The 26,938-nt window shown below is 29.9% G+C and overlaps 1 protein-coding gene across 1 annotated transcript in view; it reads right to left on the bottom strand.

The window, feature by feature from the left end:
• Positions 1 to 26,938, bottom strand: part of LOC106468270 (tax1-binding protein 1 homolog) — a 51,955-nt gene that overhangs the window by 20,567 nt on the left and 4,450 nt on the right. The window contains exons 2-8 of the mRNA XM_022396607.1: positions 19,487 to 19,826; positions 14,000 to 14,325; positions 11,537 to 11,776; positions 9,473 to 9,649; positions 8,670 to 8,789; positions 6,901 to 6,990; positions 2,311 to 2,370 (exon numbers count right to left, since the gene is read on the bottom strand). Of these exons, the coding sequence (XP_022252315.1) occupies positions 2,311 to 2,370; positions 6,901 to 6,990; positions 8,670 to 8,789; positions 9,473 to 9,649; positions 11,537 to 11,776; positions 14,000 to 14,325; positions 19,487 to 19,799 (1,326 nt within the window). The 5' untranslated portion in view covers positions 19,800 to 19,826. The remainder of the gene's footprint in view (positions 1 to 2,310; positions 2,371 to 6,900; positions 6,991 to 8,669; positions 8,790 to 9,472; positions 9,650 to 11,536; positions 11,777 to 13,999; positions 14,326 to 19,486; positions 19,827 to 26,938) is intronic.

The raw sequence follows: 26,938 nt of genomic DNA, 5'->3' as shown, positions 1-26,938 counted from the left end.
ATTATACAGGTCACTGATTAGGCCACATTTGGAATATTGTGTTCATTCTTGGGCTTCTTACCTTAGGACGGACACTGAATTGTTGAATAGGGTTCAGAGAAGGGTTACTAGAATGGTGCCTGGGATGGAGGGGTTGTCATATGACAAGAGGCTGAAATCTCTCAAATTGTTTTCTCTTGAAAAAAGAAGAGTTAGGGGGGGGGGGGGTCTGATTGAGGTGTTTAAGATAGTAAAGGGAATTGATAGTGTTGAAGTATCATGAGTTAGGGGGGGATCTGATTGAGGTGTTTAAGATAGTAAAGGGAATTGATAGTGTTGAAGTATCATGAGAATAGTAGGACTAGGGGACACAAATATAAATTTTGGCAATGTAGGAGTCATCTTCAGCTAAGACAGTTTCATTTTTCTAACAGGGTGGTTGGCCTTTGGAATGGGTTACCTTCGGATGTTGTAGAGGCAGTAAATTTAAGTGAGTTTAAGAAAAAGCTTGATAAGTATATGAATAAAAAGGGTTGGGTTTAAATTTTCTTTTTTTTTTCTTCATTTTAATTTAGTTTTGAGGATGGAACAACCAAGATGGACCAATAGGCCCCATATTGTCCCCAAATTTTATGTTACATTAAAATCGGGTATCTCACACCATCAATTTTCTTCCACATTCCAGCAATAAAAATTTGACAATGCAAAGATGGTGGTTTCTGAATTTCAAACTCATTAATATATCTTTATAAGAACTTGTGATTTAAAGAAAAGGAGAATATATTCTGACCAATCAACCACACCACATCTGCCATATCCTTTGCTGACGAGGCTTTTCATGCCATACTAGAACTCATCAGGTTGCATTTGATAGAAATTTTGTGAAAAAATTATCAATCAAAATAAATTTATTGACATATAAATTCACAGGAGGTTGTAAAAACTCAAAATAATAAATGTTGATATAATGAGAAAATACAGTTAAAAAAAAAAGCCAATCTGGCTAAAGCCTACTTTACACAACATTTTGCATACTAGCAAAAGTCAACTGGATTCTTATGATGCTTCAACAAACCCAACTACACTTTAGAGGAATTTTGACAAAGTATATTCCTATGGTGAAGCCATGTGTGTGTGTGTGTGTAACAAAATTAATACTTTACTAAAATCTCTTTGAAGTTTTATATTACTAGTGGAGTAATTTGCCACTGAGTGATGTTTTTTGATTTAGTATTCACCCTACACTTACATATAATGAATAATAATAATAATGATAAAAACTACACATCACAAAAATATTATGAATTAGATTTAAAAATTACAACTGGAAATCTCATCTTAGAAGTAAACATTCAAAAAAAATTAGGAATTATAAACTTCAGAATAAAGCAAAAAGGGGGTGCAACAAACTATAGATGCTTCTGTGATCTTAGTTCTATGAAGAATGTCGAAAAATAATAGACATTTTTAAAATAGTTTGAAAAAAGTACCTATACTAACAAAACAATTAAAAAAGGGCCTTTTTTATGTCAACCCAAATTTTGCAATTGCAGCTTGAAAAATTGATTGATATGAAAATATACATAAACTTAATAAATTGCTTTTGACATTCTGTTTCTTGAATTTGTTGCAACATTCCTTAGACATAAAAGCACATTATGACAAACTCGAGAAAGAGAATAATCAAAAGCAATTTAATAATTTAACATATATTTTAATATCAATCAGTTTTTTACTAACTGTGTTGAAGCCACAATGGTAAAATGTTGGTTGAAATAAAAAAAACTTTTTTAAAGTTATGTACAGTAGGTTGTTTTTTTCTAACTTTATTGTTAAAATATCTAAATCCCTCCAGTATACACTACACATTCTGAAGAAAATAAGAAAAATGTCATGTGCAGTATTCTCACCACTAGGAAAAGACTCGGTTAACTTTCTCTTGAAACAAGCACATGCGAATTAAAATAGCAGGAAAAACATAAAAAAAAAAAAGATATACAAACATGTATATGAAGCACCAATTTGTTCTACTAAACAATCATATAAAAATATTTATGAAATTTGCAAGTCTTTTAAATTCACCATTTAAAAACTATAAATATTATATATATACATCATTATAAGGTACCTTACTGTGTTTCTTTGGTTTGCTGACCTAAGCTGTGTTGATGAGGTTTGAAAAGTCAAATCGAATAATATATTAGGTCTCTATGTCAGATTGTATTTTCTATTATACCAAAATTCTCTCTCTGAGTAATCAAATACAAGATTTAAAATATTTTTTTATATCTAAATTACTTTGAAACAAAAAAAAAAAAGAAGAAAATTTACCTTGTTTCCTTTGTTGTCATCATTAGGGAACTCGAGAACGTTTCTAGGATGAGATCCCATCTATATCAAAACAAATAAAGAATATTATTTAATGTACAAATACAACATTAATCAAAAAATAGGAAAATACAAGTTTTTAAAACCAACTAACCAAACTTTTTGAATGTTCTAATTTATGTAATTTCTAACACTTATTAATATGCGATTTATTGTGAAAAACGATGTGCAGTTAAGTAATTTATTTCCCTTTAAAATACTTCACTTAAAGTTCATATTTAAGTATTAAAGCAATAGTTTGGAAATAAGCCAGTCTGAAGTACAACTTGTTTAACAGTCCCTAAGATTGACCATTGTGCTTCAACATTATAATAATTAACAACAATTACAGTTTTCCAAAAATTACATAACTAATGTCTAGATTTATAAAGATGTAATGAAAAATATTCTATAACACAAACTTTAGCAACATTATGCTAGGTCAGGACAGCTTGATGTTTTTCCTTAAAAAGTTCCAACATAATCTTTGACAAAGTATTTGAACCAAGTTTATAAATTTTCTAAGGCAAACACTTGTAAATGTTTTTGCCATTTTGGATTTCTAAACTTCATTTCAGTGTTTTAAGTACTCATACTTTTTATTTTAACCTTATCAAGGTCTTCCTATGGTCACTGGTCAAAGGCCATGTCATTGCGTTTGTAGACTTGCATCCAAAATTTTATTGAACTATTATTTTATAAACATATGTTAATATATTTGGTACCAAATTGTACATTATAATTCAAATTTTAGTATTATACATTAGTTACTTTCTTAATTTAAGAGTAAATATAAAAAAGAAAAAAAATCCTAAATATTCATTTTTGTGTGTCATGTGGGATGTTTAATGCAGCATTGGTTCAGATTAGATGTTTGAGATGTCCAAATACAAAGTCTATAGTTTCTGACAAATTAGAAACTAAAATTACCGATATTGACAAGCTAGAATATAAAACAAGAACCTCCTATATTTTCTATTTACTGAGATATAACTACATTTATTGACTCAAACACAGTAGCCCCATCCACCTCTTTCTATTTTTGGAAATACCTGCTTACGTACACCTACTTCTGTCTATGATATGTGAATAGCCAATCAAAAGCTTGGAATGTCCCCCACATGGTTTTGTGAGCCTCTGCGAAGTATTTACATGGGAAACCTTTTCTTTCCATGGAAGATTCCAAGTGGTAAAGTAACACATTATTGAGCTCAAAAAATCATATTTTTTAGACCCAAATACAGCTGTTATTAAGCCTGATAAATTATAGTTGAATTCTGTGGTATTAACATAGTAATTTATGATTTTTGGTTATTTCAAAATGCATATATAAAACATAAATACAATTTGTTTCACATTCTCCATGTGTGAAATTTGATAAGGCTTAGCAAATTATGACAAGCAGCAAAGGAGTACAAAGTTCATAACATTTACTGTTCTATGCTTTAATAAAAATAACTGAAAGTTAAGAACTTATTTGTAAATAGTAATAATATATATATATATATATACATATATAATGTATTATAACTGAAATGTGACTGTATTCTACCAAATACTGGTCCACTAGAACACAGCCAAGATAGGTTGCTTTGTAAAGGCCAGTTTTATATTATTGGATACGATAACGAGTGCACGTGCACCTCGTCATTTATTTTAACTTCTGTAATGTTAGTCAGACACTGCTGAAAGTTCAATAAAATAAAAATAATAAATTTTTTATATATGTATAATGTTATGAAATTTAAGTTATTTAGGCTAAACATTTATGGTTTCGTGTTATAATTTGTAGTAAATTTAGAATGAAAAAAGCATAATCTATATTTATTTCCTAATTTTTATGGTGATTACAAGAGTCAAATCAACCAAACCCATACAGAGATACAATAGCAAAAATAACAAAATATTTTTTTTTCAAAAAAATAAAAAGTTTGATATTTATCAGGAGGTTATAATGATTTCGTATGTGAAATTTGAAACTTTTCTGATACAAAAATAATATTTTTAATGTTAAAATCAAAATTCCTTTGCATGTTGGATAATCAACATTCAAAAAGAAAAATGCATGAGCAAATCATTACTTAAAAAATCTTAAAACTTAAAAAAAAACAATCTGATATTTTGTGTACGAAAGTCTTGTAATGTTTACTGTTAATCTGCAAATTTTGTGAAGATGCATTTACTGTATTAAAAGTTATAGCATGAACACTATAACAAGCACAAAATGTTTATAAGGTTGGTCCCTGGGACCAAGCCCATAGTGAGAGTTATAGTGTATTTAGTTTTTTAAAGTAATTTATTAAAGTCAAATATTGCCAATGGTAGAGCTGGGCAATTAGTAATTTGATAACTGATTAATTGCCAAGCTCATTAATTGATTACATTGAACTAATTTTTTTTATTCTCACAAGACTTGGATAATTGGAATAATCCAAAATAGTAATAATCGGAAACACTAACTTTAATTAGTTGATTATTTTCTTGAGTTGTCAACTAATTGATTAAACTGACAAATCTTGAATTAATCAAAAATAATAATGAAAAATCCTAATGGTAATATTTTAATTACTTGTATAGCTGGAATAATCAAGAACAGTAATAACTGGAAACAATAATTTATCAGTCAATTAAATTGAGTTTATTGTACAATTTTAGTCAGTGGTAGGTCATGGAAAATCCTCCTCTAGTTCAAGGTGTGGTACCTTGCCATGCTTAACTTAGCTAGTTTGAATTCATTGGATATTTATTTCAACTTCCTTCAATCTCCTACTCTCAACTATTAACCCTCTCACTTTATGATCTTTACAGAGTTAATTAAACAATTTTATTATCAAAATATATGAATAAACTTGGCTTCAAAACATAGTCAATAAATCAAGTATTAACATGTGTTTTAATTTTTGAATCTTAAAAAGAAATATTTAAATAAACCCTCAATCTCTCTTTGAATGAGAATTATGACATTTGTTCTCTAAGTCTTGCCCATTCTCTAATTTATTTATCACCCCTTTCTGAAGTACAGAGTTTAACAGAAATTACTCATTATAATATAGATATTACTGAGGCAAAGTCTAATTTTTATAGTCTTCAATCTTATTTGTTTACAGAGACAAACTAGAAAATCAGACCCACTTGTCACATCCTCTTTTTCAAGAATTGCCAATAATCTTCTTCGACATTTTTATATCATTTATAACCAATAGAAAGTCAAACCTTTAATCTATCAAATGATGAATTATATTACGTTATTTTCAGTACAGAGTATTGTTCATTTCATTTTCAGTTTGAAATTTTTTATTGTGGTGTTCAGGTCAAGAAGGTTAGGGAATTATTTTAAGGCTCTTGTGCCATAATCAAAAAGCCAGTTAAATTATGATAGTTACAGGACATTGTTTTCTTTGTGCCTGTTATTATTCTGTTGTTAGGTGCATTATTAAACTAAATAAAAATTACTTAGTGTACTAGTAGCATCAGTATAATAAAAGTAGGTTTAAATTTCATCAGAAACCCCCCCAAAAAAACAAACAACAAAAAAACATGAGAAGTCAAAAGTAAGTACTATATTTCTTGTTTTTCATGTATATTTTTTTATTTATTGCATTGTTATAAAAGTAACTAAAACATCAAAATTAGAATCTTATTAGTTTAGATAAGGTTATATTAGATAAAATAGTGACAGATAACAATAATAATCTTCCAATCATTCAATATGGTAAGTTGAGCTACTCGTTTGCCAAGTGACTTACAACTTGTATGGCAGGACTATTTGCTAGACATGGTTCAAAGGACAATAAAATTAAAAAAGAAACAAGTCTAAACTGTTATGAGCCTGAAGGTATTTAGGATAAACAAATGTAGTTTCCTGTTGCAATTTGCAGTCCTTATAGAAATTAATCGGGTCCATATAGAGTTGTGGTAGAGAAAAAAAAACAAATAAAATAAAAATATTTACTGAAAAAACAAACAAAAACAATGTTTGATATTAAGAGGTTACACAAATGAAATCTGAAAATTTTCAGATGAAGAAAAGTATTTTTAATCTTAACATCATTCAAGTATAGATCTTACAATATCTAAGTTTTTTTTTCAATAATAGAAGTTGAATTGATAGAAATCTTTGATGCCTATTGCATCAGATTTGTAGAATAATTACTGACTAAAAGAAATGTACTCAAAAAATAACAATTAATTAAAGAATACATCAGAAAGACATTGATATTCTGGGTTAAGCATTAGTCCAATGGTTTTTTTACTAACTTATTATTTACATGTTTTTACTCTTAATGGCCTGTTTAAACACTACTTATTTATTCTGGTCACTCAAGAAATGTGAACGCAATTCTTTCAATATATATATATATATATTTGATAGTTTATTATGTTATAGCTGATGTAGAGCTGCACTTAAAAGTTTTTTTTATAACTTTAAAAACATATTTGTTGCATTTTTCACAGATATGTAACTAACCATGATAACTTCAATGAATATCAGGTCTTAATGTAATAATTTATAACAAATATTCCTCCATTTATAACATCAAAAATGAAACTTACATTATAATCACTGAGCTGCAGGTTAGAAGCATCTACGGATTTCTTCAGACTTGCATTCTCATGTTTAATTTTCTCAATAATATCACCAGACTGGAATGAAGAATACTACAGTTAAGTGACTGATTAGATCAGTGTATATATGGTAGGTGATGTGGTAACTCTTTTTTAAAAAAGAATCAATAAAATTAAACAATACATTTTATTTTAATAAACATTTCTCTCTCTCCACACAAACACACTGTACATGTTTGTTTTGAATATTTGTGTAAAGTTATACACGGACTATCCTAATTTTGAAATGATAAGATAGAGGGATGGAGGATGGAGAGAAGTCAATCTGTTAACAGAATCTACCACCAATTCTTGGACTACTGTAATTGAATAGTAGGATTTAGCTATCACTTTCATAATACGTAACTCTAAAGTGCACAGCAGTTTTTTTTTGTAGCCACAAATTAGAAACTACGGACCGATATTCAGCCTGGTACACTAACCACTAGGCCATGACTGGTTCACACATGATAAGAAAGAGGTTTGTTTGAAAAGATTGAGTTCATGCATCATCATAATGTAAAGTTTTAAAAACTTCAGTGTTATATCTGCTAACTTTGTAATATTTTAACAATATGTGAAATTAATAGCAACTTTTGCTTTGCTTTGAAATGGTAAAAAGTTTTGAGTGCTGACTGTCCTTCTGATGAGAAAAATAACATTTTAAATAAAATACGATGTTCACTAATGAACTTTTAATCTGTAGAGAATTTATTAGAACTGCAACATAATCACAATGTAATTTTTATACTGGTAACAATGCAATGTTGAAAAAAAAACATTATTACTTTGTTAACTGTGGTCAATTATAAATGGACAATACTAATTACAAGAACATATACAAAGTAAAAAGAAGAGGATGATGATTAAATTTCATCTACTGACCAATAATGAAATTAAAGATGTGTAAGCAAAAATAAAAATGAAGTGAAAAAAAAGGTAAAAACTATATCCGTGCTAATCAGTTACTGACTTCATTTAGCTGAACCAAAGGAAAATGATTGGTCACAAACATTTTAAGAAAATGTAAATCAGTAAATAAGTACATAAGATAATAAAAGACAACTTTATATAGATGATGAATAAAGAGTTTAAAGTTCAGTGTCAATTTTATATTTATTCCATTAAGTTTCAGATTACTGAGTAGAAAAGATGATATGCCTTGTCCACTTGTGTTTCAGAAATTCCATGGAAATCAAGATTTGTACTTAAGATTACTCAAATGTTTTTATTAATAATTTAAATAATTTTATTCAGACAATACATACATCATGCATATTGGTATAATTCCAATGCAGGTTTCCACAGCCTCCCCCCCCCCAATTGTTGGCCAGAAATATTGGAAAAGAATATAAAAATGTACACAATACAATAATGATCAAGACTAACATTCTAAGATTTTAGTGCCTAATTAAAGCTTGTGAATCATTTATAAATGATGTAGAAGTCCTACGTTAACCAATGACATTACAATGCATGTGTGCTCACAGAAAAGTGTGCCAAAACAGTGTCACTATAAGTGCAGATGATAGAGTTATGGGTTGCTTTTTGTTTTAATTTTTATAAAGGCTTATTGCCATTTGTTTTGTACATAGGTTCTAGAAAAGGTGATACAAGGAGTTAGTCAACTTTCAGCACGTAAATTAGCTAAAAAATTATTAAAATATTAAGTTTTATCTTTTAGTTCAATTTATTGTATTTTATAACATTATGGTTACCTGTTTCTTATATTCCCGCAGAGCTCTTATTTCTTCCCACATCAAATCTTTGGTAGTTTCCTGGGCTTCAAGCATGGTTTTTGTGCTATCCAACTGCTGCTGAACGAACTGTAACTCATCCTTTTCAAGAAAAACTACCAAATTACATCTTATCAAGAGAGAAAAAAAACAAAAAACTGACTGTTTTTACAGCTTTAAGTTCAGTTGTCTGTTGTAAAGATCAAGTAAATCATGCCATATTCGGCTTTAAACAATATTTTTACAAAATTACTACCTTTCTCTAAATCTGAGTTCATAAAGGTTGTGGAGAAATTTATGAAGAAAGCTTGAACAAGAATCACAATACTTGTAATATATAATTATTAACTAATATTGCAGTTAAAAATTAATTTTAATGCTTTATGAAGTGAACCAAGATGAACTTCAGTCACTTATTTAACCCCATCAGGAATCAGTAAACCTTAATATACTGAAAATCATGTTATAGGAAAGATGCTTAGATGTGTTTGTTTGTTGGATTTCTCACAAAGCTACACGAGAGCTGTCTGTGTTATCCATATTTCACCATCATTCTTATAATGCACACACAGCTATAAGGTACTGAATACGTTTTTTTTTGTTTGTGGGAGGTGTGTGTGTGGCAGTAATGGAACATGAACTACAAAAGTTCAATTCCACAGTCTGACAGGCTAACCACTAGGCCCTTCTCACCCCTGCAAGGTGTGAAACAGTAAAGTTTGTTTCAGTGAAGTTACCACTACCACAACTACTATTATTGAACATAAAATACTATTTTGTTTTACCTTAGACTTTTCTTGCTGTTTTTTTAAGCGGTCTTTATCTTTTTTTAGCCTTGAAATTTCATCCAGTAAAGAATTGTTGGTGGTCTCCATACATTTCATTGTCACGATCTTTTCCATCAAACGATTTTCAAGGTCACTTACTTGCCCATTTTTCATCTGAATACTTTTAACATGACACTGAAAGTAAAGAATATGAGCAATATTTCATCATTGAGGAAAACTGTAAACATGTGGTGACCTATTACGAGCAAAGAAAATATCTTTCTGGAACTTTATGATGCAAAATATAATATTTTTTATCCTGACAAATTAGAATATCTTAATAGTATGTAATATCAATAAAAATTAACTTTCAAACATGCTTTTCAATTTGAAAGAGATAATACAATTTTATGAAGAAGCATGCACATTGTTGTTATTATTACTGGTGAAACAGATTTTTAAAATCTTTTGGTGATTTTATCTTATTTCTGTGGATGATAACACTGGCCAACAAGTCATTTTCATCAGATACAATTATAGATGGGCTAGATAGCTATTGGAATGCTGATTCCAAATATGTTTTTGGTTTTCCTATAGCACGTCAAGTTTTCGTGATGAGATCGATCAAATTTGAAAGGTTATTGCCTTAATTACAATTCCCATAATATTAAGAGAACTATGTTTTTTAGCCAATAATATTTTGCAGTGAAGCAAAAAATAACTATGCATAACAGGAACTTAAAGACGTGCATCCTGATTGCCCACTCCGTTCATCTAAAGGAGACATATGATAACTTGAATATACTACTGGAAGCAATCCAATACAGCACTCATCAATGGAATATCTGTGGTGATCTCAATGTCATTGGTATGTTAATGTGCATGCAAGGAGGGTTCACGAAATACTGTTGTGTCCTATGCCTATGGGACAGCCGTGTAACCACAGATCATTATTAGCATCAAAGAAGCATAAACGGGCCAAAAACGAGCAGTGTCCAGTGTGTTCCTTTACTTGATCCAAAGATTTTCCTGCCACCCGTCTACATTAAGCTCGATTTAATGAAGAATTTTGTGAAAGTGAGGGGTAAGATGAATTCGAAAGGGTTTCAATACCTTGTTGAGAAATTTCCAAACATCAGTTTCTGGAATGAAAGTATTTCTGGCAGACTACTGCTGGATGTTGTAGCGCAACAACTCAGACAAAGTTTACAAAAGAAAATCATACCTGCATCATTTTCAATTTGTTGTCCATTTCTTTTTTCATAAGTGTGTACTGTATAAATTTAACCAAGTGTATGGTGTGTATAATGTTTATGGGAATTATACTGAAAAATGAATAAAGTTGTAATGTTAACTAGCCTAATGTGTGATTATTACCTAAATTGTATTGAAATTAACACCAGTCATATTTCGATGACTAGATATGCTAAAAGAAAACCAAAAACAGATTTGGAATCAGCTTGCAAAACTGTTATAAAAAAGTGTGTTTATATCTTTGATGAGAGAAAAATATTCAATTCTGTTGACCAGCGTAATTTTAAATAATGCCTTTTCATAGTGACTAATACTGTATACTAGAAATTATAAGCTTTGGGAGTAGCATTTCTCAACCTTTTTGATACAAAGGGATGGCTCGATGCCTCCATAAACTGTTACAGACTTGTAAAATACAAATACAACAAAAAACCATTATGATTTACATATTAATATTCGGTCAGTTTTTGTGAAATCCCACAGACCAATTATGTGGTTGTACAACATGATGCCAGTCTGTGGTTTGGTGGTTAAGAAACACTGTTCTAGGAGATTTCAAGAACAAAAGATAACATAGAAGTTAGAGATACAATGAAATCAAACTAACTGTATTTACTGACATATACACTACTTAAACCAAAAATATTTCAGACTCATACATATCTTACATAATTAAATTGGATACAAATTAGCCATACTATGTGTGTGTATATAACATCTAGTTTATACAACTTTGTGATTACAGGAGATTGCTGGAAAGTAATACTGAAAGTTTCCAATGGCAATGTGAGCCAGAAATATAGTATGATTCCTATGAGAAAATATTACCTCAAGTTCAATCAAGGCTTCTTTTTCCCTGTTTAGCTTTCCTTCCAGTTCTGTTTTTTCTGATACCAATGTCTTTACAGTATCCTGGACCTGACTACAATACACATTTCCTTTTTCAAGGTCAGACTGTAGCTTATCCACTAGTTTCTTCAGATCTTCAGTTTGCTCTTGTTGTTGATTGTATTTTTCCAGGATATCTTTCAGTTCGTTCTCAAGTGCAGCCTTTTCAGCCTCTATAGCCTGTCATAACGAGTCATTATTTTGAAAGTACTCACCAAATCCAACAGCATAAAAAATTAGTAAGTTAAAAATAACACATATTTAATATTAAAAAAATACTGACAGAGTATTTGAAAATTATTTATATCATTGGTTCTCAACCAGGGGGTGTGTCCCCCTGGGTTGTCAAACTTTTCAGGGGACACAAATGTTTGAATAAAGCTGTAATAAATTACAAAAACAATAATTCTGTAAAATATAATATATTACAAATTAGTGCTCTATTATAATTATTTTATGTTTTTAACTATGCTTTAGTAGTAAGTAAGAACCAATCAGGATCAAGATTGCATTTAGTAAAAAAAAGGGTTAATGAGTGGATACCATATTATAAATAGGCCTGCATATCTGTATTTCATGGTGGATAAATCACACACATGAAACACTTTTTTCAATTAGGGCTAATGAAGAAATCTCTTACCAAACCACTATAACACAAATATTATTTGAGTTTTCATCTCTAATAGAAAATAGACTATTTCAAAGAATTAGTTTATGAACTTGTAAAAGAAACATGGCTGTGGTTAACCTTGCTAGTATATATATATTTATATTACAAAATTAGGATGGTTCAACTTTTAACCTTTCTCAGAGTTACTTTTGAGAACCTATGAAAAAAAATATAGCACAAATAATCAAACTAATGCAGATATTGATAATTTTATCTTTTTAGTTTACTTTTTTATGACCTGATAAAAATATATAACCAAACAGCCAATAGTGTATATTAAAAAATTAACTGTATGTAATTAACTAGCTTCCCAATTGCTTCAGATATAACCGTTACTGATTCAATTTAGCCTACTGTACTCTTAACTGTAGTGGGTGGCATGATTCATGCCAGGAGCTGAAGTGTGGTAAATGGACAAGTGATTGATCATAGATTTTAAAAAGCAACATGATTTTCACAAATTCAACCATGTGGTATGGATAGACAAAAACACTGGGGTAGAAATATTTCACAGTTTGATGATATGCATCTTGTATTATCAAATTTAATTATTTTTTAGTTTTAGTGAGTAATTAAAAAAAATTTATTAAATATATCAACACAAGTTTAAGAAAACGACTTTATTCAATAAATTCTATTACATACGTATAACTTCATAACACACATACATCTACAAATTCTTCAAAACCATTCTGCACTTGACTGATCACACAGTGATACAAAAGATAGAAAAAAACAACCTTTATATTCCAGATAATTAAAATAAAACTTTTATGTTAACCAGCTTCTTCAGGGCTAAAATAAAAGTTTGTTTTTAATTATCTGGAGTGAAAAGGTAATATTTTTATCAAAATCTATACATACCTCCAGTATGCACTACAAATTTTGAAAGACAACAAAAAATGATCACAGAGTGGACATAAATATCAGATGTTTTGTTTCACAGGTGTGATATTTAGAAATTAGTATTTGGATAAAGTGCAAAATTACTTGGTATTAGGTTTTAACTTAGGTGGCTACGTTACACCATAAGTACTTGCTTGCCACAGGGTCATATGTGATATGCCCACTATTTCTATTCCCAGGGACCATTGAAAAGTTTTTCATAATGAATCCAATGATGTATGATTTGTGAAGCCTTTCTTCAATAAAATATACAATTATTGAAATTTTGTAAACTTTCCCAAATTCTTCTACTTCCTGGGAATACAAAATACCTGGTCGTAAAAGGGTTAAACCAAAATGCTCTTAAAGAAGACAAATTCAACCTTACATGCAACTAGAGTTGGGCAATAAACTCAATATAATATCTTACCCCTGAGCATCAATTAGTGCCATGTAAAATAATCTATTAACTGAAATTATGATTAAATTGATTAATATCACAAAAAAGAATCAACTAGTGTTTCAGATTACTAAAACTACAATGTAATTTAAATTATAAAAAGCTACATAACGAACAACTGTTGCCTGCCTACTGTGGGTATCTAAATAAAACTTTTAGCATTATAAGTTTTATTAGCCATCTCATGTAAGAATAATCAATCACTGATCCCAACAATTAAGTTATTAGCAAATGTCTCTAATCAACCAGCTCTACATGAAATCAATAACATGTGCTATTTTTCTTTATACTGCTATTACAAAACACAAAGCAACCAACAATAATTTTTTTATTAGAACTTATTTATATAAATTTTAAAATGTATATATGTAAAAGCAAATTGTCTTACCTTAATCTGGTCTTGAAGAAATGTTTCCCGATTCTTCATCACTATTGCATCACTTTCTAATTTTTCAACTTTTCTCTCTAACTCCACTTTAATCTGATGTTCAAACTTCATAATCTGTGTGGCTTTACGTAACTTTTCCTCTAGAAAAGCTTGATGTGATCGCACAACCACAAAGCTACTGTCTTCTCCGTCAGCTGCAGTGATAAGCAGTTGTTCTTGTTGAGGTGTGTGGAAAGAAAAAGGTATACTTGCTCCATGAATTTCTCCATTTTTGGTCATATAACAAAACTGATAATACTGACCATCTTCTTTAGGGAGCATTTCAGCTGGAAGTAACAAATTCATTAGTGTTAGGTTTAATGACTAGCCTAAGATATAAAATGTTTAAATATCTGTGTAATAAATGTTTTTTAAACATTGTTGTGACAGTGAATATTGGTGCAGCTGGCTTCACTATTTTGCACCACCCATGAATTAACTACAAAAACCACTAAACAGTAAAAGCTATGTGGATAAGTGTATTAATTTCCATAATGTATGTTACAGTAAACTTAAACCTGTGAAATCTTGTAAATGATATATATGTACTGTAATTCTGCTTGGTTTAATGACTTAGGGTAAGTTGGTTCTTAAGCAATATCAGTTAATATACACAGTTCATGGGTTATGTGATGTATGATGACTAAAGAAACTGCTGTAGAAGTAACCAATGTATACAAAGGAATGGAAATCACATGCATAATGCCCAATATGGCATGTAAAATGACTGTGTTCAATCCAGTTACCCTTATAATTGACAGAGCTTAGCAATTAGTGGCATTTGCTAATTGATGGCCTCATTAACCTTATGCATACACAAGTGTAAAAGCACATGTCATGATGTTTTCAGTTACATTCAATATTTAATTATTTTGATTTATTATCATTATATATAAATAAACTTGGCATCAAAACATAGTTTATTATTCAAAGTTTCATATTTAAGTTTTAATTTATTAGTTTCAAAAGAAAGCACTTAAATACATTCTCAATCTTCAGTTCTCTACATTAAAAATGTCTACCCTCCAAATTACCAATTCTAGATTTTTTTATACCCTTATATTATCTTCTGAGTTTTCCTCCAATCATACTTAGATATCAAACCAACAAGCCATAAAATACTTCTAGCCTCCAAGCTTCTTGTTTTCATGAAAAATATGCAAAGAAAGCTGCCAAACTCGTATATAACATCCCTCCTATATCATTCTAAAAATATGAGTAATTCTCTCTGACAGTTACTATTGAATTATTTATAACTAATAGAAAGAACAGATTGTTCCTTACAAGATTCATTAGGAGACTAGTTCATTTTGTCACTTGTAATTAGATATTTAGCCTTAGTTGAATTTTTTGCAATCATGGTTTTCTGCTCCGTGCAGGAAAGTCAATTTTGTAACCTATTTGTTACTTAGTTAGAAAGCCAGTTAAATTATAGCTGTTTCAGGATATTCTATTATATTGCCCAATATACATTTTGTGATCTGAAATGTATAATTGAGAGCTCCAAAAATTTTTATTTGAAGAACTTAGTGAAAAAAGTGAGGCCTTTCTCAGTTAAGGTTTGCACTCGCAAAGATCACATAGGTCACATACTTCACTCGTGGCATTTACGACCCACGGCTAAACACAGAGGGAGATAATTATTATCTTTGACAAGAAGATTAGTGCTAAAGTAGTTACCAAGTACAATAATAAAACCATAAACTTACAGACAATAGATGCAAAAAGGTTAACAGTTGAAACTCTGAAGATAAAAACTAACTAAAAAAAAGGTAAATGACACATAAAAAAAAAAAGGACATTATTCATTTTTATTTCATATTTATTAACTTTTCATTTATCAGACATTAACCATAATTGATAATTTTATAACAGTTAGTGTTAGGGTAGATAACACAGCAGACATTCATTAAAAAAGTTCTAGAGGCTATGCATATAAAATATAAAAACTGTAACAAGAAAATCATCTTATATTCAGATTAGTCAGAGTCAGACTGACTCAGTAACTTTGCAGAAAACCTTTAGTAAATGTACATTATTAAAAATTCAGTTTTTGTGTAGAACAGACTTTTCATATTTACTAAAAGCTTGTTAAACTTTTTTAAAATATGCATAGTAAAGTCAAAATTATAATAAACACTAATTCTCCAATATGGCATATAGGGGTGAAGTAATTGATTAGTAAGGTATTTCTCAAATCATGGTATCTACAAGCTAAAAAAAACAACAACAACAAAAATTATCAGTTTATATGACATTAGTCACTGTTCACACTGAATGATTTATAAAACTGCCCAGTTCTAATAAATAATAATTAGTCAGCTATGTTCTTTTAAATTAACTACTAAAGCACAAGCTCTGGCTCAGAATGGTGTACTGTAATTTGAACAGTGTGAGTACTTTACATGATCTGGGGTTCTGAATCCTACTAGATCCTATATAAGGGCTAAAAATTGGTGGCCATTTGTTGTTTAACCTTTCCTTGCCTGCTTGTGTATACTATGTGATTTGTAAATAGGTGTATGTTTGTTCTGATTTCCTCTTCAGCTTGTAGAGCTGTTGAAAATAAAAAATATACAAGAACACTGAGCAGACACAAACAAAAACACCATAAACAAGAGACAAAAAAGGACCTTAATTGGAAATAATTTGTTAAACATGTAGTAAAGAATGTATTGTATGTACATGCATTATAAGTGAAATATCTCTTAACAAAATTCATCACCTTTTACCAGCTAAAGACCAGCTAGTTCCAGTCCTAAAATATTTGGGACTACTTCATGCAATATTAATTTTTGTATAAAAGTATAAGTACTTTTAAATTACATTATAAAACAATATACTTCAGTAACTAAATTTTAAAACACTTTTTTAACGGTCTTGTGAACTGACTGAAATCTTCCTGTGGACTGGCACGTTTTTACGGACCAGCAGATGGGAACCGCCGACTTAAAGTATTCATGTATATCTTATAAATGCATTTCATGGTTAATGCATTTAAAGTTGGAATTTATACAAAATATTCCTAAACTTAATATTTCTGTACTCCTTCTATCCTTAGTATTTATCCTCAACATTTAATAACAAGCTCACTCTTAAATCAATCATCATCCTTACACATTTGTTCATTAAGAGTTACTGGTATTTTCTTTTACTACTTTACAATCACTAATATATGAGCTAAATGCTTAAACAATGGGCAGAATAAAAAACACATCAGAATCCTATAGTATGGTAAAACTTTTAGCAACATACTAAGATATATCAATGTTCTGTATACACAATGAGAATAACAAGAACCAAGTATTTAATTCTTCAACTTATATATTCAAGCACCTAAAACATAAATAATGCTGGAAAAAAACAGTGGTGTAGGAAGGAGTTGTAAAGTGGGAGTGCTTAGCTAGACATGCAGATTTTACAATGAGAGATTGAAAGTACTGCCAAAGACAGCTCAATCTAGGGGCATGTCTTCCCACAGAAAATTAATATAATAATATAATCTAAAATTGCTATATAAGTCAAATATATAAAAGTGGGGGTGCTACAGTTCCAACACCACTGGAAAGTGACTAACTTTATGAATTTAAATTGAATCATAATATAACCCTGAAAAGAGGAATGTTACTTTCCAAAATGTTGGGGTTATCAGGTTTTTTACTTTGTGATTCATCTGATTTTTGATTCTATATTATTTATTTGCATCCTTGATGAAATAATTAACATGCACAAGATGAATACCACTGGAATAAACAGGCAATTATGCAAGACTTTATGGTTAGTTTCAATGAAGTGAAACTGAGATTGTGAGAGCTGTGAAATCATTACTCTGCTAATCTGACAGATATTTTAGCTACCACATTTTCAATGTACTAAATCTTAGTTATCATTTCACTTGCTAATAATGGAACCTTCTAGTAAACAAAATTAGAAGCATATTTAAAATATATTATTCTTAAATTTCTCAATTATCATACCTCTTTGATGTAATAATGATTTATATAATTTCTAGTGCACACAAATATTTTTCATATTTTCAGGAATTCTATATTAAGAAAAGAAATTACACAAATATAAACATACAAACAAAAACTTCTTCCTCATTCAATCACACTTTTCAAATTCATCTTGTTTAAATCCTGTATCTAGTTAAACAAATGTAAGAGATGAATCCCACGTTCAATAATACTAGAGCCACCAGCATAAAGTAAACAATTTTTATATAGCAACTGTAACTTTAAAGAATATAAAAAAGGAATGAAATTAATCCTTATGCATAATAGTAAAGTGAACCTTAGAGATTATCAAGATTTTGTATGTTTGATTTGTGTTAGCTTCTGGTAAAAATTTAACAGACCATTGTCTTAATTACCAAAGTAAATAATGCTACCTAAAGGCCTATACATGTAAAGTGATTTTTGTATATCAAACGTACTCATACAAATATATAGTAAGTATACTGTGTTACCTAATGTTAGGATTTTTTAATGCTAAATTCTCCAAGCTTAATCCTTACTCAAATTATATATTGCAGATGATAATGTACAACCTTCTTAATAAAGACAGCATATTAAAACCTTTTGAAATTTTGTTCTGTTAATTAGAAACATAAATAACAGATGAATGTTCACAGTGACATTTAAACAAGCCAATAAAATTTTACTTTGAAAACCACAAACTATCACTTAACAGTTTCTGAAAGGAAGTTAATACCAAAGAATGGCTGAAGTTAATACTTAATCCAAAGGGTTAATACTTGTGCAACAGAATAATAAGAGCCTATGAATTGAGATAGGCATAGTGTTTTGAAAAGCTCACTCTCATGTATATATATATCTGTGTGTATGCATAGTTTTATACTACATGTATTGTAGTATTAGTAACAATGGGTTACAATAATCATCATATATCACCTTTACTACGATATAAATGATATTCTGTGATACTCAACTCCTGCCTTTGAACCTACAGACTATAGTATTTCATAAAACATAAGGCTAGGTAACAGAAGGAAATCTGGCCTATCATGTTCATCCAACTTAAATCTCTCACATTCATAAATAGTTCTTTTATTCTTATTCTATTTCATTATAGTAAGAGTAAAAAAACCTAAAAAATATTATTTGATTGAAGTGTAATAGCAAAGACCAAGCTATCAATTTCTAAAATTTTAAAGCCAAAAGAAGCTAAGATTTAATTCCATTTTTTTTGCAAACTTAAAAAATACAAGTATTATTTGCTGATTCAGAGAGGGTTTCTTTTTTTTTTCTACCAAAACAATACTTCTTTTATGAAAACCTTACACATGTTTCCTAAATGTGATATATTCTCCCATTTCAGATGCTAAAAAATATTCTAGCTTCATTAGATTATATTATAGAAATGTCCATGTTAGAGAATTCTGTACTTTTGACCAAAAACTTTAAACCATTACACAGATTTTATTACCTTTAAACAGAAGAGTACAATGAGTCACACAAGTATCATGACTGTAGGTTGCTTCACTGCAAAACAACATTGCAACATGTTCACTTGATTCCTTCCAGCCGATTCTGTATACGCCAACATAGTCGTCTACCTTAGGATCAATTAAAGATGACAACTGGTAATGACATTCTACATCGACATCAGTTGAGTATGAATCAGCTACATCACAGAAAATCACTCGAGCATAATCAGAGTCTGTCATGTCCCAAGTCAAAGAATTACTTGGATCTTCAACAACGATATCACTGTGGTCACTATCTGCTAGATCAGACATCTTAAGTCTTTTTTTTTCTGCAAAAAACTGAACAAGAGAATTGAAAGAATTTGTTAAGTATATCATTAGTATTTGCACATTTAAATACAAACCACAAAAATCTTAAAAACCTAAAGTGCTTATTCATGTAACATAACGTTTTGGGACAACATGGGACCCATTGGTCCATCTCGGCTGTTCCATCTAAACTAAAGTAAATTAACTAAACAAAAATATCTTAAATCCAGCCTTTATTATTTGTATACTTATCAAGCTTTTTCTTAAACCCACTTAAATTTACTGCCTCTAAAACATCTGAAGGCAACCCATTTCAAAGGTCAACCACCCTGTTAGAAAAATGAAACTGTCTTAGCTGAAGATGACTCCTGCCTTGCAAAAATTCATATTTGTCTCTCCTTGTCCTACTATTCTCACTGTTAAGTATGAAAAAAGATGATGATCTTAAACCTCTCAATCAGATCCCCCTAACTCTTCTTTTTTCAAGAGAAAATAATTTGAGAGATTTCAGCCTCTCCTCGTATGACAGTCCCTCCATCCCTGCCACCATTCTAGTAACCCTTCTCTGAACCCTTTCCAACAATTCAATGTCTTTCCTTAGGTAAGGATTTCAAGACTGAACACAATATTCTAAATGCGGCCTAACCAGTGACCTGTACAATGAAAGTATAATCTCTTTAGACTTGTATTAAATATTTCTATAGATACAACCTAAAATCCTATTTGCCCTACCACTAGCAACAATGCACTTGTTGGATGGCTTTAGACTGATCAACTATTACATCAAGATCCCTTTCCTTCATAACAAGAGGTTGTTTTATCATGGAATACAAAAGATAGTATATAAATTACAAATCAAACTGTAAGAAACATCTAGGTATTATTTTATACTACACTAACATAGCATTATAAACAACATGGAATGACATAGTTCTTCAAGGCTGTCCCAATACACCCTGTCATGGAAAAATGTAAACATTTAAATCTATTCTTTTATTTTTAAGAGAAATAATAGTACTCTAAGACTTCTAAAGGGTTTCTGTGTATACTTACATTATCATGACCAGTAAGACTGCCCAACCATAAGGCACAGTTTACTGCAGTTTAAATACTGTTAATTCAAAAAACTGTTCAATGGGCTATTTTCATTGTATCTGAATAAAGGGGAAAATAAACAGAACACATAAAAATAGAGGAGAATATGATTATTTTGGTGCCAGACCTTTATCCTATTGATCTCCCTCTAATAAGCTTTACAACTTAAATAAGAGAAAATAAAAGATCATGACCTATACCCTTAAGAAAACCCTTCTTTTCCTAGAACCAGCTTAGAAACAACCTCTTGTGATCCCTCTCCTACAAGACAGTATCCTATCTTAGATGAAGAGTCCAAAACTATAAACAGTATTCCAAGTGAGGCCTAACAAGTGGCTTGCACAGAGATAACTACCTGTTTTGGTTTGAAACGTCTATAAATAAATCCTAAAATTATATTACATTTACTACTAGCAACAAAATACTATCTTAATAGTTTGAGTGACTTATCTACCTCTATGCCAAGATCTTTATCTTCAGTTATGACATTGAATGGGTTCCCATCTATCCTAAACATGTGAACCAAATGATAACCATATGCTTTATCTTCCATTTACTATAATTAGAGTTGACTTGCCAAAATTTTTGAACTGATCCAAGTCATTCTATAGTATCTCAAAATCCTCAATACAATCAGAAATATCTAACAGTTTCATATCATTAGTAAACTTTACCAATTTACTAACTATTCTCCTATCAGTATCATTAATATAAGAAAAAATAGACCTAAACAGTAACCCTTGCAGCACACCACTAGTAAAAAATGTTCAGTTTGACTGGATTCCATTGATTCAAAATTTTTTTATTTCTCTCATACAACCAACCTACAACCCAATTAACTACTCTTTACAAAACTACCACTGATGTGATTTCTTTAACTTTTCTTCTATGTGGCACCTTATCAAAAGATATTTGAAAATATAAATGCACCTTATCAGTGTTCTCACTGGGTTGAACAGTGAAGGGTCCCAGACTTTCAGCTTTTGTTTTTCAAGAGTCCCCATGAGTTTTTCAAAGGCCTTAAACTAAATTTAAAGGGTTCCATAGGTAGAATTTAATAAACCCAAAAAGAAGAAAAAAAAAGCACTTCAGTGTCAATGAAAAACTATATTTACAATGTACACTGCATGTTTATCTTCTGCAAGTGGAAAATAGCAATGCTAATGTTCAATGGAAAAACTATATTTACAATGTACACTGCATGTTTATCTTCTGCAAGTGGAAAATAGCAATGTTAATGTTCAATGGAAAACTTTATTTACAATGTACACTGCATGTTTATCTTCTGCAAGTGGAAAATAGCAATGTTAATGTTCAATGGAAAACTATATTTACAATGTACACTGCATGTTTATCTTCTGCGAGTGGAGAATAGCAATGTTAATGTTCAATGGAAAACTATATTTACAATGTACACTGCATGTTTATCTTCTGCGAGTGGAGAATAGCAATGTTAATGTTCAATGGAAAACTTTATTTACAATGTACACATGTTGGTTCATCAGTGTTAAAGAAGTGCACTTTTGTGCTCAACGAAAAACTATTACTTATAATGTACACTACATATTGCTTACCCTCAGCAAGTGCTAAAGCAGCATAATATGCAAGAGGATAACATGAAAAGATTTTCCAATAAACATGAAAATATCTTCTTCTGTTTTTAAGGTATTATTACTTAAAAGTGACTACTTGATTTCTTGTTTTCCTTTATGATTTGTTTTGGTCCAATTAACATGTTGTTTATAAATAAATTATTGTAAGAATCTGCTTGTGTAACAGCTACTAAACTTTGATATCTTACAAATTATTTTTAAACAGAAAATACAGAAGCACCTTGAAGATTTTCAAGTAAACTACTTGTTGTCAATTGATGTCATTTATCTCTAAATACGTGCATCACTCAAAGAATATGAAAACACTGTCATATAACAGACAAGATTTTATATTACTTTTGGAGGATAATATTTAACTCTATATGAGGTTGGTTGATTTGACCAACCTCGTAACCACCATAAAAAATTAATTAATTTGCTTTCTAGAATGACTGCAAATTATAACAGAAAACAACAATTGTTTATCCTAAGTAACTTAAAGTTTGTAATAATATACATCTATTTATACTTAAATTTTATTGTTTTATTGCCATTTGAACTGTGTATAACTAATATTCATGGCATATAAATTGCAAATCAAGTGGGGAACGTATAGCTCACATTCTAGTATCAAATTACATAATGCATGGACTACTCATGAACGTACCTCAAACTTATTATTAATATTATTATTTATTTTACTTTACCTAACCTAAAAAGTTTTCAATTTTTGCATTTTAGTTACTTTTATCATAATAAATAAAGGATACACACAAAAACAAGAAATAAATAGTTACCTGGGTCTTTTTTTTTTTTGCTGTCGATGAAATTTCACCCTACCTTTTCATACTAACAGTACTAGTGCATTAAATAATTTTTATTTAATTAAATAATGTACAAAAGAATACAGAATAATAACATGCAAAAAGGAAACAATGTTCCATAACTATCACGATTTTTCTGGCTTTCTAACTGTGTGACAAAAGCCATTAAAATTTCAGCTAAGCTTGGTGATGCATTTCCTGTGGAATAAAGTTGGAACTGGAAGGAAAATATACAATTCTCTCTAGAGAAAACAATGAAATATAATACATCATTTTATGGACTAAAACTTTGGCTTTCTTTTGGTTATAAACAATATAGTCTTAAATGTCAGAGAGAACTATTGGCAACTTCTGAAAGTGAGAATGTGACAGGTCTACATGGAACTAAATAAGATTTAAGGTTGTGTAAGTTATGCTTTGTCTGAATGATAACAACATTATAATAAATAGTTTAGGTTAAACTTTGTACTTTTCAATTTGGTTGGTTTGTTTTGAATTTTGCACTAAGCTATAAGATGGCTATCTGCACTAGCTGTCCCTAATTTAGTAGTGAAAGACTAGAGGGAAGGCAACAATTCATCACCACCCACTGTCAACTCTTTTACAAATGAATAGTTGGATTGACTATCACATTATAATGCCCCCATGGTTGAATGGGTGAGCATCTTTGGTGGGATGGGGAATCGAACCCGTGACCCTAAGATTGTGAGTAAAATGCCCTAATCACCTGGCCATGTCATACTTTTCGGAGGGGTAATAAAAAAATGTAAGAACTTAAATAATACTAAACTTTGATTTATTATGAATTTCTGATGTCGAGTTTATTCACATACATTGATAATAAAGTAGTTTAATTAAGTTTCAAATGTAACTCTGTGAAAGGTTTTAAGATGTGAATAGGATAATTGTGTAGTACTTTCATATGGCTTTATTTTCATGCAATTTATCATCACTGATGAAACCTGTAAGAAGTTGACTGTAGACAGCTAGTAAGATGAGATTTCCCTTTAGTAAATTGATGTTGGCTCTTTTTTATAATATTTTGTTAAATGATTTTGTAAAGATTCTTTCTAGTTCAACCCTTATTACCCCCTTTAAAAATATGGGTAACATAAACAACACTTCAATTCTCAGACTCCTGCCCACAGTCTATTGACCTACCCAAATATACAAGATATGCTCACTTATCTGTCCTCATTTAAAACCGTTGGTCATGGTGATTTATTTTCAATCTCTCAATCTTTTTATTTACCAAGAAGAGATTAATGTCTAAGTGATTTTAATGAATTCAAATATTTCCCAAAGAACACACAGAATCTGGAATATTACTTACGTCTTTTATTGTAAGAATAAATGAGAAATATATACGAGTTCAACCATCTCATAATACTCTATTTTAACATCATCATCCAGTAGTTTTTCATAAGCTGTAATTTTCTAATTTCTTTTTTAACCAAATTCCTAGCTTTCCAATATTTCTGTTAATCTTCTATCTTATATACAAATTTCAACTTATGATATTTATTCTTGATTTTTTTTTGTTTCCAGTGAGGTTTGATCTTCTGTTATCCTTTTGGGGAATGTACTTTACTTAAATTATATTTAAAAATTTCTCAAATCTGTTCAACATCACCTTCTAGTTCATTTACTAATGATGAATCTTCTTTCGTGCACGGTTCCTATCAAATGGGAGAGATAAAATTCCACATTTTTAGAACTTGACATTTTTTATCCTAAAGGAGATCTACGGTGAATTTTACTGTGCATTTATGTAAACCTAAACCAGTGACTTAATATTGATTTACTTTTAACACCAATAATTTATATCCAAGATTTAAATAATTATCAGAAATAATAATGACATGTCACCCTATATTTACAACAGAATTAGACAGCAAGCACATCTGTGATGCCATGCTATCACATACTGTACAGATGTAAAAGTAATGTACTTGCATAAGATAAATGTTCCAAATAACTTTTTTGTGTCCATTATAGTAACTGAAATGAAATCAGGTTGCCCCACCTTCAATGCTTGGGAAATTTTTCAGAAATATTTAGAAGATTGATTTTAATTGGTTTCAAGCTTGCCTACTATTCAATCAAAAGCATTGTTATAAAACACGATTAATAAGACCATAAAAATGACAGAAAATCAAGATATGATGGAAATTCACAAATTCCTGATTTCATTGTGCTATATTCTCTTACATTTTTATATGATTTCTTTATTTTCCCCTCTGTTATGATACAATGATAAAAGTCCATTGAACAGTTTTTTGAATGAGCAAAATCTAAACTGCAGTAAACTGTACCTGGTGCAGCAGTCTTACCAGTCATGATAATGGAAGTAGACACAGAAACACTTACAAAGCCATGGAGTTCTATTATATCCCTTCTTTTAAATTCCAAGTGTAAAACTAAAAAAAAGGAGAATCCAAAAACATTTAGTCCAACAAAACAAAGTAAAAAATAATAAAATAAACATACAAAAACTTCTCCTTAGTTCATTTGCAGCTTGATGGTCTTCCATAGATAAAAGAAAATACACACTTTTTTTTTTTACAGGAGCAGGCGTGTCCTGTTCCACACAAAACCTAAGAAGTCACATCTGTTTCTTTTAACAATTGTAAACAAATGAAAAACAATATATTATAAACAATGATTCAGTAATGATAAACACTAACTGAGAGAAAACATTCAGGTAGCAGGCACATGGCTAGGCTGTACACTCAAGAGAATTTGAAAATATATTTGTCATGTCAACTTCATAGGCATAATTACATTTTTAAAATATACATAATGTTGATGAAAATGTAATGCAACATGTACACTACAAAAATTTCATTTGAAATCTTAAAGGATATCTTCCAAGTGTGGGCCTGGTGTCATTAATCCACCACTAGATGAGAACTTAAGTTTAAGATTTCAGAAAAAAAAAAAAAAAAGATGGACTAGGCTCCAGTTAAGATAGTTTTATTTTTCTAACAGGGTGATTAGCTTATGAAATGAGTTGCTATAGGCAGTAGTTGAGGTTGGCATCTTACAAAATTTAAGAAGGGAATCTATTATTTGCTGAAAAACATAAATCAAAAATGAAATGTCTAAATGGTAATGACAAGATCTTGTGGCCTGTTAAAACAATCATTAACTATATATAACTCATCTAATTCAGCATAGTTATTTATATATTGCTACAAAAATCTTGAAAATTTGGTTTAGTAAACTATTGAAATAATAGATGATTTTAATAAACCAAAGACTAATTTTTTGTCTAATCCACTCTAAAGTATAATTTTTAATTCCAATAAAATAAACCTGCAAAAATGGGGTACAAAATGTCACAAATCAATTTAGTTATTTACATTTAAAAATCTGTATTCTAACCAAAACATTTTTCTTCTTTACGAGGGGTTGTATTATATCAATTTTGTTTGTAAATTTAGTGCATTTTGTAAAGTCTAAATATGATAGCAAACATCATGGCATGTTTCCCTTGCATTTAAACTAATAATAAGAATTATTTTAAGATTCCAGGCTAAGATTCATAAACTTTTAAAGGGACAAAAACGAGCTTATTAGCCCAACAAGAATGTCCCTTCCAGCTCCCAACTATAACTACTCCTTACTA

This window comes from Limulus polyphemus, unplaced genomic scaffold (assembly GCF_000517525.1).
Source record: "Limulus polyphemus unplaced genomic scaffold, Limulus_polyphemus-2.1.2 Scaffold2943, whole genome shotgun sequence".
NCBI classification, from domain to species: domain Eukaryota; kingdom Metazoa; phylum Arthropoda; class Merostomata; order Xiphosura; family Limulidae; genus Limulus; species Limulus polyphemus.
Note: the sequence above shows the minus strand (reverse complement) of the source record. Positions and strands in the feature narration are given on the sequence as shown.